The following is a 15,348-nucleotide window of genomic DNA, read 5'->3' as shown; positions in this document are numbered from 1 at the left end:
ATCAAAAACATAAAATGTTGGGGGAGGGGAGTAAAGATGCAGAGTTTTCATAATAGGCCTATCTTAAGAGACCATGAATATAGATTGACATTTTCATAGGTTATTATGTATGAACCTCATCATAATCACAAACCAGAAACTTATAATAAATACTAAAACATTGAGAAAGAACCCAAATGTGATATGAAAGATATCCACCAAATCACAAGGGAAGAGAGCAAGAGGAGAAGAAAGGAACAGAGAACTACTACAACACTCAGAAAATAATGTAACAAAATGGCAAGAGGTATACACTTAACAATAACTATTTTAAATGGAAATGGGATAAATACTCCAAAAAAAGACATAAGGTGACTGAATGGATAAAAAATCAAGACCCATGTATATGCTGCATATAAAAAGACACACTTCAAACCTAAAAACACTCTTAAACTGAAAGTGAAGAGATGGCAAAAGAAACACCATGAAAATGCTAATGAAAAGCAAACTGAGTTGGCAATATTTATAGCATACAAAAGAGACTTTAAAACAAAAAATATAACAACAGACAAAGAAGGGCAATACATAATGATAAAGGAAAAAATCCAACAAGAAGATATAACACTTATAAACATATATGCACCCAACATAGCAGCACCTAAATATATAAAGCAATTATTAACAGACATAAAAGGAGAAATAGTAACAATAATAGTGAGTGACTTTAACACTCTACTTCAATTAATGGATAGGTCATCTGAACAGAAGATCTATAAGGAAACATTGAGCTTAAGTAACACATTAGATAGATGGACTTAGTAGATATATACAGAACATTCCATCCCAAACCCACAGAATGCACATTCTTTTCAAATGCAATGGGCACATTCTCCAGGATGGAGCACAGATTAAAATGAAAGCAATGTCAATATATTTAATATTTTAATAATACCAAGCATCTTTTAAAAAATTAATTAATTTATTTATTTTTGGATGTACATCATAATATATTTTGAATTCTGCATAGATTACATCATGTTCACCACCCAATAACTAATTATAGTTCATCCCTTCACATGTGAGGCTAATCACCCCTTTTGCCCTCCTCCCCCTCTCCCTATGGTAACCACCAATCCAATCTCCAATGCTATGTGTTTGTTTGTAGTTGTTTTTATCTTCTACTTATGATCGAGATCATACGGTATTTGACTTTCTCCCTCTGACTTATTTCATTCAGCATAATACCCTCAAGGGCCATACATGTTGTCACAAATGGCTGGATTTCGTTATTTCTTATGGGTGAGTAGTATTCTATCGTGTATAAATACCACATCTTCTTTATCCATTCGACCCTTTATGGGCACCTAGGTCGCTTCTATGTCTTGGCTATTGTGTATAATGCTGCAATGAACATAGGGGTGCGAGTATCTTTAGGCCTTTGCATGTTCAAGTTCTCTGGACAAATACCCAGCAGTGGAATAGCTGGATCATATGGTAGATCTATTCTTAATTTTCTGAGGATACTCCATACTGCTTCCCATAGTGGATGCACCAGTTGTATTCAAAAAGACTCTGCTGAGACCAATGTCAGGGGCCAGTCCTGTGGTGCAGTGGCTAACTTCACATACTCCACTTCAGCAGCCTGGGGGTTCGCAGGTTCGGATCCTGGGTGTAGACCTAGCACCACTCATCAAGCCATGCTCTGGGGACATCCCACATAAAGTAAAGGAAGATTGGCAACAGATGTTAGCTCAGGGCTACTCTTCCTTACACACACAAAAAGACCAATGTCAAACAGCATATTGCCTATGTTTTCTTCCAGGGCTTTTATGGTCTCATGTCTTACATTAAAGGCTTTAACCCATTTTGAGATAATTTTCATGTATATTCTAAGATAATAGTGTACATTCATTCTTTTTCATGTGGCTGTCCAACATTCCTAACACCATTTATTGAAGAGACTGTTATCCATGGTATGTTCTTGGCTCCTTTGTCACAGATTAGTTCTTCATAGTTTGGTTTTATTTCTGAGCTTTGAATTCTGTTCCATTGATCTATGTGCTTGTTTCCCCCCCAAAATCGTGCTGTTTTGATGACTATAGCTTGCCAGTATATTTTGAATTCAGGGAGTGTGCTACCTCAAGCTTGGTTCTTTTCCCTCAGGATTGTTTCGGATATTCAAGATTTTTTACTGTTTCGTATGATTTTTAGGATTCTTTGTTCTACTGTGAAAAATGTCGTTGGCTTCTGATTGGGATTGCACTCAATATGTAGATTGCTTTAAGAAATATGGGCATTTTAACCTTGTTAATTGTTCCAATCCAAGAGCAGGGAATATCTTTCCATTTCTATATATCTTCTTTGATTTCTTTCCATAATGTGTTATGGTTTTCAGTGCATAGGTCTTTCATCTCCTTGGGTGAATTTATTCTGAGTTATTTTATTCATTTTTTTATGAATGTAAATGAGATTGTATTCTTGATCTCTCTTCCTGCTAGTTTATTATCAGTGTATAGAAACACGACTGATTTTTACATGTTGATTTTGTACCTTGCAACTTTACTTTATTTGTTAATTATTTCTAATCATTTTTTGTATATTCCTTATGATTTTCTATATAGAATCATGTTATCTTCAATATTGACTGTTTCATTTCTTTCTTTCCAAGTTGGATCCATTTTATTTCCTTTTCTTCTTTAATTGCTATGGCTAGGACTTCAAATTCTATTTTGAATAAGAGTGACAAAGGAGGGCATCCTTGACTTTTTACTGTTCTTAAAGGGATGGCTTTCATTTTTTCACCATTGAGTATATGGGCTGTGGGTTTGTTATATATGGCCTTTATTATGTTAAATTACTTTCCCTGTATAGCCATGTCATTCAGAGTTTTTATCTTAAGTGAATGCTGAATTCTGTCAAATGTTTTCTTTCTGTCTATCGAGATGATCATGTGATTTCTATTCTCACTTTATTAATGTGATGTATCACATCGATTAACTTGTAGATATTGAACTATCCCTGTGTCCCTGGAATAAATCCTACTTGATCGTGGTGTAAGACCCCTTTAGTGTATGGTAATATTGGCTTTGCTAATATCTTGTTAAGGATCTTTGCATCCATGTTCATCAGTGATATTGGCCTGTAATTTTCCTGTTTTGTGTTATCCTTGTCTGGTTTTGGTATCAGGATAATTTTGGTCTCATAAAATGAGTTTGAAAGTGTTCCATCCTGGTCAATTTTTGCAATATTTTAAGAAGAATGACTATTAAATCTTCTTTGAATATGTGGTAGAATTCACCTCATCCTGGAGTTTGATACTTTGGGAGGTTTTGCTTATAGTTTCAATATGTTCACTTGTGATTGGCCTATTCATATTCTCTATTTCTTCTTGATTGAGTTTTGGGAATTTGTATGATTCTAAGTCTTTACCTACTTCTTACAGGTTATTCACTTTGTTGGTGCATAGCTTTTCATAGTATTCTCTTATATTCCTTTGCATTTCTGTGGTATTTATGGTAATTTCTCCTCTTTTATTTCTGATTTTATTTTAGCCTTCTTTCTCTTTTACTTTGCGAACGTAGATAAAGTTTTGTCAGTTTTGTTTCCCTTTTCAAAGAATGAGCTTTTAGTTTGATTAATCACTTCTATTGTCTTTTTAGTGTATATGTCATTAATTTCTGATCTGATTTTTATTATTTTCTTCCTTCTACTGAATTTGGGCTTTGTTTGCTCTTCTTTTCTAGTTATTTTAGGTAATTGGTAATGTTAGATGGTTTATTGGAGATTTTTCTTGTTTCTTCAGGTAGCCCTGCATTTCTATGTACTTCCCTTTTAGTACTGCTTTTGCTGCATCCCATAAGTTTTGATATGCTATCTTTTCATTCTTTTTTTTTTTGTCTCCAAGTGTTTTGTAACTTCTCCTCTGATTCCCTCATTCATCCAATGGTTGGTCAGTATCATATTTTTAATCTCCACATATTTGTAAATTTTCTAGCTTTCTTCTTGTACTTGATTTCTATTTTCATATCATTGTGATCAGTAAACAATCTTATGATATCAATCTTCTTGAATTTATTGAGACTTGTCTTTCTTCCCAACATAGAGTGTATCTTTGAGAATGTTCCATGTGCGCTTGAGAAGAATATGTATCTGCTGCTTTTGGATGGAATAGTCCATAGGTATTTATTACGTCGATCCGGTCTAGTGTTTCATTTAAGGCCAGTGTTTTCTCACTGACTTTCTATCTAGACAATCTATCCATTGATGTAACTGGGATGCTAATGTCCCCTACTATTATAGTGTTGCTGTGAATTTCTCCCTTTAATTCAGTTTAGTTGCTTTATATATTTTGTTGCGCCTATGTTAGGTCAACATATATTAATAAATGTTATGTCATTTTTGTGGAATGTCTTTTTTATCATTGTTTAATGTCCATTTTTGTTTCTTTCTATCTTTTGTCTTGAAGTCTATTTTGTCTGATACAAGTATGGCTACACCTGCTTTCTTTTGTTTGCCATTTCCTGGAGTATCATCTTCTATCCCTTCACTCTGAGCTTGTGTTTGCCTGTATAGCTGAGATACGTTTCCTGGAGGTGGCATATTGTTGGCTGTTATATTTTAGTCCATCCAACCCTCTCTGTCTTTTGATTGGTAAATTAAATCCATTTACATTTAGAGTGATTATGGATATATGTGGGCTTAATAGTGTCATTTATCTTTTATTTTCTGGCTTTTCTATATTTCTATTCATTCATTTTCTTTGTATTTCTGTCTGCCACTTCACTTTGGTGGTTTTATGTGATGTGTTTCTCAGGTTCCTCTTTTTTATGTTTTGTGACTCTGCTCTAATTTTTTATTTTATAGTTACCATAAGGTTTGCATAAAAGATGTTATAAATGAGACAGTTTTTTCATGCTTATAGCATTTTTTCTCCACTGACCTTTGTAGGTTCTGTCCTTTTCTCTTCTCCTTCTGTTTTTCTTGCCACAAGTTATCACTTTTTGTATTGTAGGTTTCTTACCAAGTTCAGAAGGTTACAGTTATATTTGATGCTATCTTTCTCTACAGACTTGATGTTATAATTGTTTAATAATCTCTTCTGATATAGAGGATAATTTTGATGAAATCCAATTGATCATTATTTTTATGGTTACACGTTTTTCTGTCATATCTAGCAAAACATAACTAAACTCAATGTCATGAAATGTTTCCCCTTGGTTTTATTTTAAAATTTTATAGATTTTAACTCTATATTTTGCTCTTGGAACCATTTAAGTGAATTTATGTGTATGATGTCAAGTAATGGTATAATTTCATTATTTGCATGTAGATATTCAGTTTTCTCACCAATGTTTGTTGAAAAGACACCCCCATTGGATGGTTTTCAGACCCTTGTCAAAAGTTATTTGACCACATAGGTGAAAGTGTTTCTTCTAGTATCTCTATTTTATTGGTTTATTTGTATTTATGCCAATACTACACTCTTTTTGTTAATGTAGTTTTGTAGTAAGTTTTGAATCGGAAAGAGTGAGTTTTCCAATTCCTTTATAAGACTGTTTGGCTATTTGGGTACCTTGAGGTTCCATATGTATTTTAGGATGTATTTGTCTATTTCTGCAAAAAACCTGATTGGGATTATGATAGGCATTTCATTGAATCTGAAGTCTGTTTATGGTAGTATTGTCATCTTAATAATATTAAGTTTTCCAATCCATTAACAAAGGATGGTTTTCTATTTATTTATCTCTTCTTTGATTTCTTTCAGCAATGGTTTTTGAGTTTCAGTGCACAAATTCTTTTGCCTTCCTTGTTAAGTTTATTCCTAAGTATTTTGTACATTTTGATGACATTGTAAATGTAATTGTTTTCTTAAATTCTTCTTATGATCTTACATTATTAGTGTGTAGAAACAGAACTGATTTCATGCCTTGCAACTTTGCTGAATTTATTGTTTCAACAGACTTTTTTGTGGACTTTTTAGAATTTTCTCCATATAAGACTCTGTTGTTTTTGAACCAAGATAGTTTTACTTCTTCCCACCAATTTGCACGTCTTTTTGTTTGTTTTTCTTGCCTAATTGTTCTATTTAATCCATCAGTACTATGTTGACTAGAAGTGACAAAAGTGGGCATCCTTACTTGTTCTTTATCTTAGAGGAAAAGCTTTCAGTCTTTCACAATTGAATATAATGTTAGTTGTGAGGTAAATCTATAACTGTGACATCAATTTTACATCACTTTAGTATCTTTTTCAAGTAATGCAAGAATATGATTTCAGCAGCTACAGAGTAAAACTATGTTCCCATAACCCCCCCTTCCACATCCCCAAGGCAAATAATTCATATTGCTTTACCACCTTTATCCTCTATTTCCATGTATTTTCTGCCAATATACTTATCTTCTAATAATTAATAAACATCATATATCGTCTTTTGACTCATCACTTCAACCACTGTGGATGGAGACTTTCCTTCTCCACATACCACCACCTCCAGTTCTTTTTCCCTTTTATCATCCTTTCAACATAGTTACATCTCACTTTGTACCTGAGGTGGCAAAGTTGAGAGCATTGTCCCATCTTCTAGTATATATTTCTAAAATATAAAAGTATAAATTATTTTAAAAGCTTATAGTATTTTGGTTAATACTCCATATATAGTTCGTTTCATTATTATTGCTATTTTCTCTGTCAAGGTGCTTTTAGGGCCATAAATATATTGGCAATATTGATAATTTTCAGAAAATGTTTCCACAAAGATATTTGTAATTTTCAAGAAAATATATTTTAATAAAATATTTCTTATTTACTTTTCTATATTCTGTACATGCTATTGAATATGACAGATCATATATATATATATCAATTTCAAAAAATGTTTTCCATTGATAATATTAACTCCATTATTATTTTGTTACATGCATTTCTAGGAGTGACAAAAAGCATAGATTTGTTTCCCTATATTAATTCTCTAATTCTCTTAAACTTTCAAAATGGCAATCTTTTGATGCTGCTGTTGTTTTTTTCTTTTACTTCTGGTAGATTTTTTTCACTTTGCCTTTGAAAGGTTCACTTAATTTTTAAAATCAATTATTATGTTTTTTAATTAGCAAAAGACTTTCTTGTTCCATGGTACTCCTTTTTATATATCTAATAATATTTATATGGTGGATTAATAATGTCTCATATTTCTTTGAATATAGCAATCTCATTTCCTAAAAATGCACTCTCTTTCTGCATCTTCCCAACCACATATAACTCACTTTATATTTGTGCAGATTGTGTGTGAATAGGTATGTGGGTTTGTGTGTATGTATGCATATTTGTGAATCTTCCTCCTTCATGTTGGGAACTTCCTTAAAAGTCTGGTAACGTTGGCTTTAAAATAATATTTAAGACTAAAACATCGCATACTGTGTGGATCTTCTTAACTTATAATGTCTCTTGATAATTCCTCCTCCTACATCCACGAAGAAGACTCTCAAGGTGCCATTTCCTGTTTTCCATTTAAGTAACTGACCATTTCTCTATCCAAATTCCTTATTTCAAACGTCCTGACTATTTCATCTATCACTGTGTCTTTTGCTCACTTACTGTCTTTTAATTTATAAAATATCTATTTCTTTATTATCATCAGAATTGAGTTTTAAGAGGGAGAGATGACAAATATATGGACTTAAATTCACACACTTATCTAGACTTGGAAACAATATTAAATACAAGTAAACAAAAGGGCAAAATGAATGAGTAAGACAAAGTTTCATAAAGCAATGTATAATAATATACACATGTTAGAGAAGCAGAGAAACAGAGACCATGCTATTTGGAAGAGCTTGAGCAGAGTCGCGAGAGCTACAATGAATGTGTATTTAGATGTTCCAGCAAAGGGTCTTCTTTAACTGCAGCATTTAGAACCTAAATGAGGAGGCAGAAGAGGATGACTTTGTGTAAGTGGAACTGGACAATAAGGATTCATGCTACATTTCAGAACAAATGAAACAAATGATAATACCTGACTTCAGGAAAATTTGATTTGCCTTTACTTTGCCAAGTAGACTTAAGAAAGAAATATAACGCCTCAACATGAGCTGATAGGCTACTGTAGTTTTAGAGGTAAGTTTTAGGGCTTAAATATGATAGAAAAATCATGCTTAAAGGGTCATAAAAATTTATTGATACTAGAACTCTACCATGTATAAATTTAGATAGATTTTCTATGCTTATGTTTTGAATACAACATCTGATTTTGCTGAAATGTGAGTCTGTGTAGGGCAGTAAAACATACTTATCCTAATGAAGTAATAATTGAAATGTTTTTGAAATAATTTTAAAGATTTCTTGGAAAACTCTTTGGCAACAAATGTTTGCATATTCAAATTTTAATCTCTGGGTTAGAAAACAAGGTTTCTTTCTTCCAAAATCAGTTCTGTTCTTCATTTAAGAGATGTAAAATTTTAAATAATACACTGACTATAATAACAAGTTAAAAATTATAGCTTTTTAAGGTTAGAAAGTCAATAGCTTATAGTTTTACACTTAACTTACTCTTGTGTTTCCCTCTAGGAAAAAAACATGTCAATGCCCCATGGAAAATTATAATCAAATATCCACTGATTTCATCTCATTGGGGTTGTTTCCACCATCAATAACTGGCCTGGTCCTCTTCATTCTCATTGTTCTCGTTTTCCTAATGGTTCTGCTTGGCAACTTGTCTGAGATCCTTCTCATCCTCCCAGACAGTCATCTCCACAGTCCTATGTATTTCCTAGTTAGTCAGCTCTCCCTCATGGACCTGAACTACATCTCCACCATTGTCCCCAAAGTGGCTTCCAATTTTCTGTTTGGAAACAAGTCTATCTCCTTCATTGGATGTGGGATTCGTAGCTTCCTCTTCTTGACTTTAGCAATTGCAGAAGCACTGCTCTTGACATCTATGGCCTATAATCGCTATGTGGCTATTTGCTTTCCTCTCCACTATTCCATTCATATAAGCAAAAGAGTGTGTGTGATGATGATAATAGAATCTTGGATAATGGGTTCTATCAACTCCTGTGCCCACACCGCATATGTCTTCCATATCCCCTACTGTCCATTCAGGGCCATCGAACATTTCTTCTGTAAGGTCCCAGCCACGTTGACTCTGGGCTGCCATGGATAACTGAGTTTAAGAGTACACAGTGTTTATGAGCACCACCCTCTTTCTTGTGTTTCCTTTTATTGGAATTACATGTTCCTATGGCTGCATTCTCCTTGCTGTCCACCTCATGCACTCAGCAGAAAGGAGGAAGAAGATCTATTACACCTGAAACACCCACCTGACTGTGGTGACTTTCTATTATGCTCCCTTTGTTTACAATTATCTATGCCCAAGGTCCCTCCAATCTCCAATGGAGGACAAGATTCTGGCTGTCTTCTATACCATCCTGACCCCAATGCTCAACCCCATCATCTACAGCCTGAGAAACAAAGAGGTGATGGGGGCCTTAAGAAGAGTGATTCAAAGAATATGCACTGTGAAAATGTAGACAGAGTTTTTTGCTTATGTATGCAGGACCTGGTTATAAGTTCACTAATCATATATAGTAAGTAAAAATGTTATGCATAGGGTTCAAGTAGTAAAATTAATCTAGACCAGAAGAAAATCACTCATATCTGGACAAAACTAGCTTGTAAATACATGTAAAACTGATAAGTCAAGGAGAATTTTTTTCTGAAAAGATTTCTATTATGAGTAGATTTCAACCCATCAATTTCAATATAAATCAATTTCTTGATTTATAGTTTAATTTTAAGTGTAAATTTAATCTATGGCATTTTAATGATTCTCAAATTTACGGTAATTTGTGGACTTTGTATAAGACACAGGAAATGGTTTTATATTTCAAATGCTTGTTTATTCATTTTATCATTGTATTTCAATTACATGTTAAAATAATGTTATTTTTCTCTTTGGTTAATGATTTATTTTTTAAACTTCATACGAAAAGAGTGCTCTTTTCCATCGATTATCTTTCATATTAATTTTTAAATTATCTGTACATCTTATTTAAAGTTCTAAGCCTGTGGACATGTTCTTTGCAATGTTGCTGATGAATTCCAATGACTTCCAATGCTGTATTGCAATGACTATGTGTGTACTTTTATTTAAAACAATTTAGGACAAAGTTTACATCCTAATTTCCCTAGGATTCCCTGTCCTGGAACTCTGGTGAGATAGTTAATAATTTTGCTAATGACACAAGGATGGTCTCTGGGATGGATGGATAAGTCAGACCCTGCTCCCATTATGGGTCATTGTTCCTGGCAGGTGGAGATCCTCCTCCCTTCTGTGCAGTGGCCACTTCTACCATTGATGCTCCATCTGCAGCTGCTGTTGACATCACTACCACCCATTTAGTTCCAGGTCCCAGCCCAGACAGTCCCTTTGCATCCTGTCATTCTTTGAACACAGATGTGTGTGTGCACACGGGGAGGCCAGGTCAATTGCTCCATGTACATGCTTCCTGAGCCCACAAGTACAGGTGCTATTGCTGGACCAAAGTTGCATTCTAATGCTGCCATCTAGCCTAGCTCCCCTGGTCACATGCATACTCAGAGATAAAATTATTGAGCATTTTGAGATTTCAACAACAGAGTATTAAACCAAGCAAAGTGTCTTTCTGAGTGTGAGATCCCATGCAAGCACACAGGCCACATTCCCATGAGGTCAGCCCTGAGAAGAGTAAAGTAAATGAGTGGGAAGGGAATAGTGTCATGCAAACCAGGAAAATGATGACAATATCTGCTGTTTGTGTCAGTTGTTGTCAATGTAAATATTCTGAGGGAGTATGGAAAGAAGGAAGACAGGCAATAAAAATTATGTTAAATGTGATTTTATATGCATCTTTAAATTTTATTAAGCCCCAATTCCTGAGTCATCCATAGAAAAATTAATTTGAGTCTCCTATTTTTTCAAACTTTTGAACAAATTTTAAAAAGCAGAATGCTTGTGAAAACAGTGCAAGCTTCTCTACCTAATCTTTGCTGCTTTACTTCTAAAATTGGCAAGAAGTCCAATCATAGTTATTAATGTCCTTTAGAGAATGTAAAAAGCCTGAGAGCCTCTTTTTATGAGGTGTAAGTGATCTCTGGCCAAATACTGGTGGCATCATGAGCACAAACATGAACAAATTCTGAAATGTGAAAACTGTAAACTACTTCAGTGCACAGCTCCTTGTTTGGCACTGTCAGCAAGTACACTTGAGTACCAGAAACACTTCATCTTATTCCTTTCTTTCTGGAACTGGGAAATTGTTCTTCCATGTCTAGGAATTCTGAGTATTATATACTATATATAATTTTGATAAGAATTTCCAAGCTACCCAGTTTTTTAAATCCTTATCAGTAGAGGCTATGGAAGATACACTGTAGGTTGGGAAAAAAAGTAAGTATAAATAAATTGTATTTTGAACAATTTATTTTAAAAAGTCATGCTTCTGAAAACATTTTTATCTTTTTTTGTCTTTTCTTGAGACAGCAAAAATTTCATCTTTGGAAGAATATGGTTCCAGGTCACATTCAATTGTTTTGTTCCCCATGTCTAGGGTGTTGTAAGTGGAATCATCAAATGTGTGTATCATCATAGCTCAGAAAATTGAGGGGTACTTCTCATTTCTTTTAAACGTTAGAGAGTGCAAATTTTATTCATTCTGACTGCAACAAAATTAATGTAAACTGGTCTTCCAAAATTGTTTCCCCAAATACTGAAACATCCTTATTTTACGGTCATGAAGTAATTGAGTATGTCAAGAGGTAAAGGGAATTTGCACTGTTGAAACCACCTGATAATTTATAAGTTGACATAGCCAATCAGAAATTTGTAGACGTGCAATGTGTGTGGTTTTATGTAACAGGTTCAACAAGGCACTGCTGACCACAAATACCGCCACATGTCCCTCCTGGTGTTAAGCCATGGTCCTTTCCACTTAGATCAACTCCCTTCAGTTTATTGTTCTCACTCATGTGGTCTCCTTATCTCCAGTATTGGACTTTTCCAATTGATTGCCACAATTTAACATTTCTCAAATGCAAGTCTGAACATTTTACTATTGTTTGTAAAGCCTTGGGTCACAAAAGGACACGAAACTAGGCTATACGTTGAAGCAGGAAATAAGTGCTATTGGAACACTTACATCTCTTGCTTGTCAAACATCTCACCTTTGCTCATACCCTACCTTTTCCATGGTATCATTTCCCTGAGCACAACCCCCCTGCCCAGCTTAGTATACTCATCTGATAACAATATTTGTCACCATTCAACACTCGTCTCCAGGGTCTTCTCTCAGCCCCCTTGTTTGGCTGAATTTGCATCTCAAAGCTAGAGCTGATGTGTCCTAATGAGCTGTGCCCTTTCCACATGAGCATCAAAAGAATCTATTTATTTTACTACAACAATTTGTAGAAACCATGCCTACAATTCAAGTTCCTTGGCTACAGTAGCCATGCTTTATTATGAGTTTAAACTCATTTGTCTAGGAACTATTATTTTTATTATAACATAGCATAAGAAACGTTGGCTGAAGAAATAAAGAACTGAATGTTTGATGTTCTTCCTCTCCTTATTTAATAAGTTACGTGTTTGAAATATCATCTCAGATACCACCTCTTCAAGGGAAACTTCCCTAAATCCAGCTTACACATGGGGTTAATATTTTTCCCACAGTAACTTATATGATCTTGGATACTCAGTCTACCAGAAGTTACTAAGAATCTCAGAGAGGTAAAACACTCACTAGATGCCTTCAAGATTTGACCATGAAGAACAACACAGCCTTCAGTAAATGTGGGCAGATGACAGGATTGTCACAGTAATGATCAACCACATTAAAATGAGCATAATTTCTATGATACATCATTTAAATTGCCACCAAGCAGAAAGTAGGAACTCAAAGAAACTGAGAAAGTCTGATACTTTACTCTTTATTTTTCATTAATTTCAAATTTACAGAAAAGTAACATGAATAATAATGATGCAATTAACGCTCATATACCTTTTAGCTATATTCACCTATTAACATTATAACCCTTTGACTTCATCACTTTTTCTCTCTTTACCTCATCAGCTGCACACCTTATGAGTTTTTCTCTAAATATTTTCATTATATATTTCCTAAGAATATGACTATTCTCCCATAGAGTCACAGTGCAGTTATCAACTTCAGAAAATGTAATATTGATGTGATTGCATAAATATTTTCAATGCAGAAGGAGTATAAAATGAAGAGCTTTCCAGTATAAGAAAACAATACCTTCAAAAGGGATGAATATAGGACAACACATCATTGTGTGAGAATCTGAGGAACAACATTGGCATAAGGTCCTAAACTTCTGATGTGTAGAGAGAAGGAAAATAAACCATTAGTACCAAAATTTCCTACTTGATAGTTTCTTGAAAGACAGTTCCCACATTCAACATTTTCTTTAGAGCTCCTATGACATCCTTATTCCTAATACTATAGATTAAATGGTTTAGAACAGGAGTGATTATGGTGTAAAATACAGATACAACCATATCCTTCTCAGGTGTGTGGTAGGAGCTGGGGAACATGTAGGTGTAGACCAAAGCCCCATAAAAGAGGGTGACCACCATCATATGTGAAGAACAAGTGGTTAAGGCCTTCTTCCACCCCTCTGCTGAGTTCATCCTGTGGATGGTGAGGAGGATAAAAGTATAGGAGCTTGAAATGACTATCACTGGGATGAGGAGCATGAGTACACAGCACAGGTACATGAGCATCTCATAGAGAGAGGTATCTGAGCAGGAGAGCTTCATTAAAGCAGGGACCTCACAGAAGAAATGATGGATCTCCCGGGACCTGCAGAAGGGGAAGGTCATGGTGACAGGTGTGAGCATGAAGCCATCCACTGACCCTAGGAACCAGCAGCCAGACACCAAAAGGAGACATACCCTGTGGTTCATGAGAATAGGATAATGGAGTGGATGACAGATGGCCACATAGCGATCATAGGCCATGGCAGCTAGAAGGAAACATTCTGAACCTACTAGTGACAGATACAGAAACATTTGCATCCCACATTCAGGGGCTGAGATCTCATTCACACCCATGACCTGGTCCATCAGCATCTTGGGTACGGTGACAGAAATGTACATCATGTCCATGAGAGACAGTTGACTGATGAAAAAGTACATGGGGGTGTGGAGGTGGGCTTGAGAGTATACCAGAAGGATAAGGATGGTGTTTCCAAACAAGGTCATCAGGAAAACCACAAAAATTACCACAGAAAGCAGAACTGGGTGCTTGGATTGACTGAAGAATCCCATCAGAATGAAATCTGACCATGTGGTGTTGTTGGCCGCCAACATGGTGTTGTCCATTAGATTTCACCTAGATCACCAAGGAGAGCTTTGGGATTAATAGATTGTTCATGGGATACAATCAACAGAAATTAATGATTTGTGAGCTTGTGTTTCCGTGTCTGTGTGTGTGGGTGAGTGTACATGCCAACCCAATTGTGCTACCAGGGGATGGTTCCAGGGATCTGTAGATTTGGCAATTGTAAGTTACCTGTAACTCAACAGTATTACCAGAAAATTAAGAATTTGCAACTGAAGGTGAATAGAATCCTTCACTCATAGCAAGATTGCCGTAGTTCAAGGTCATGAGATTTTCCGATGATAGATAACATTGTTTATTATCAAGTGTGGAAATTTGCAAAATCACTTCCCCATGCAAAAACAAAAAGTAAATCATTAAAAAAAAGATAAATCACACCTCTTATTTCTAGAAAATTTTGTTGTAGGAGTCAGAGTAGAATCAACATCTCTGGTTTAAGGATCCAACTGGGACCCTAAAAACTTGGGAAGGTATATTCCATATAAGAAAGATTTAGAAAGTAACTGAAACGTAATGTGGGTAAATACCATTCTGAAAGTTTGAACACCCTTTGCCTGTAGGATCAAACTATGCTGTGAGGGACTGCGGTTGTGTGAAATCACAGAAACAAGTCTGGCTTTTCACCAATAGCCAACCTCTTGGATATTCTAGGGGCACCAAGTAAGGAGCCCAAACTCTGAGGCTGGACTGTGGCTGTGGGTCCACTTCATCCTCTACCCACCATCTCTTTGTCTACTCAATGAAAAAAGAGGATAATAATGTTTGATCTCAGATATGGTGAGGGTTAAATGAGGTAAAATGATGAAAGTGCTAGGAACATTACTAGTTGCAGATGAATAAGCATATATACTGTAAGCTTAAAGAATTGCTATCTACAGTACTTACTGAGCAGAATCTATGTAAGAGATGGCTGTTACTATTACTGACTTATGAGATTGTTACTCTGGTTCACCAATCTTAGTATCTATTTATACATATA

General features: G+C 35.0%; 1 protein-coding gene across 1 annotated transcript; it reads right to left on the bottom strand.

Moving 5' to 3' along the window:
- Positions 1-13,387: 13,387 nt before the first annotated feature.
- LOC138923009 (olfactory receptor 2T29-like) lies at positions 13,388-14,350 on the bottom strand. Its single transcript, XM_070259540.1, has one exon. The coding sequence runs from the start codon at positions 14,348-14,350 to the stop codon at positions 13,388-13,390; it is 963 nt and encodes a 320-aa protein (XP_070115641.1).
- Positions 14,351-15,348: the final 998 nt, after the last annotated feature.

The sequence above is a fragment of the Equus caballus genome, unplaced genomic scaffold (genome assembly GCF_041296265.1).
Source record: "Equus caballus isolate H_3958 breed thoroughbred unplaced genomic scaffold, TB-T2T haplotype2-0000437, whole genome shotgun sequence".
Lineage (NCBI taxonomy): Eukaryota > Metazoa > Chordata > Mammalia > Perissodactyla > Equidae > Equus > Equus caballus.
Note: the sequence above shows the minus strand (reverse complement) of the source record. Positions and strands in the feature narration are given on the sequence as shown.

Bases quoted from the DNA above. Each gene is read 5' to 3' on its own strand.
- LOC138923009 (XM_070259540.1), bottom strand. From the start codon at position 14,350: ATGGACAACACCATGTTGGCGGCCAACAACACCACATGGTCAGATTTC.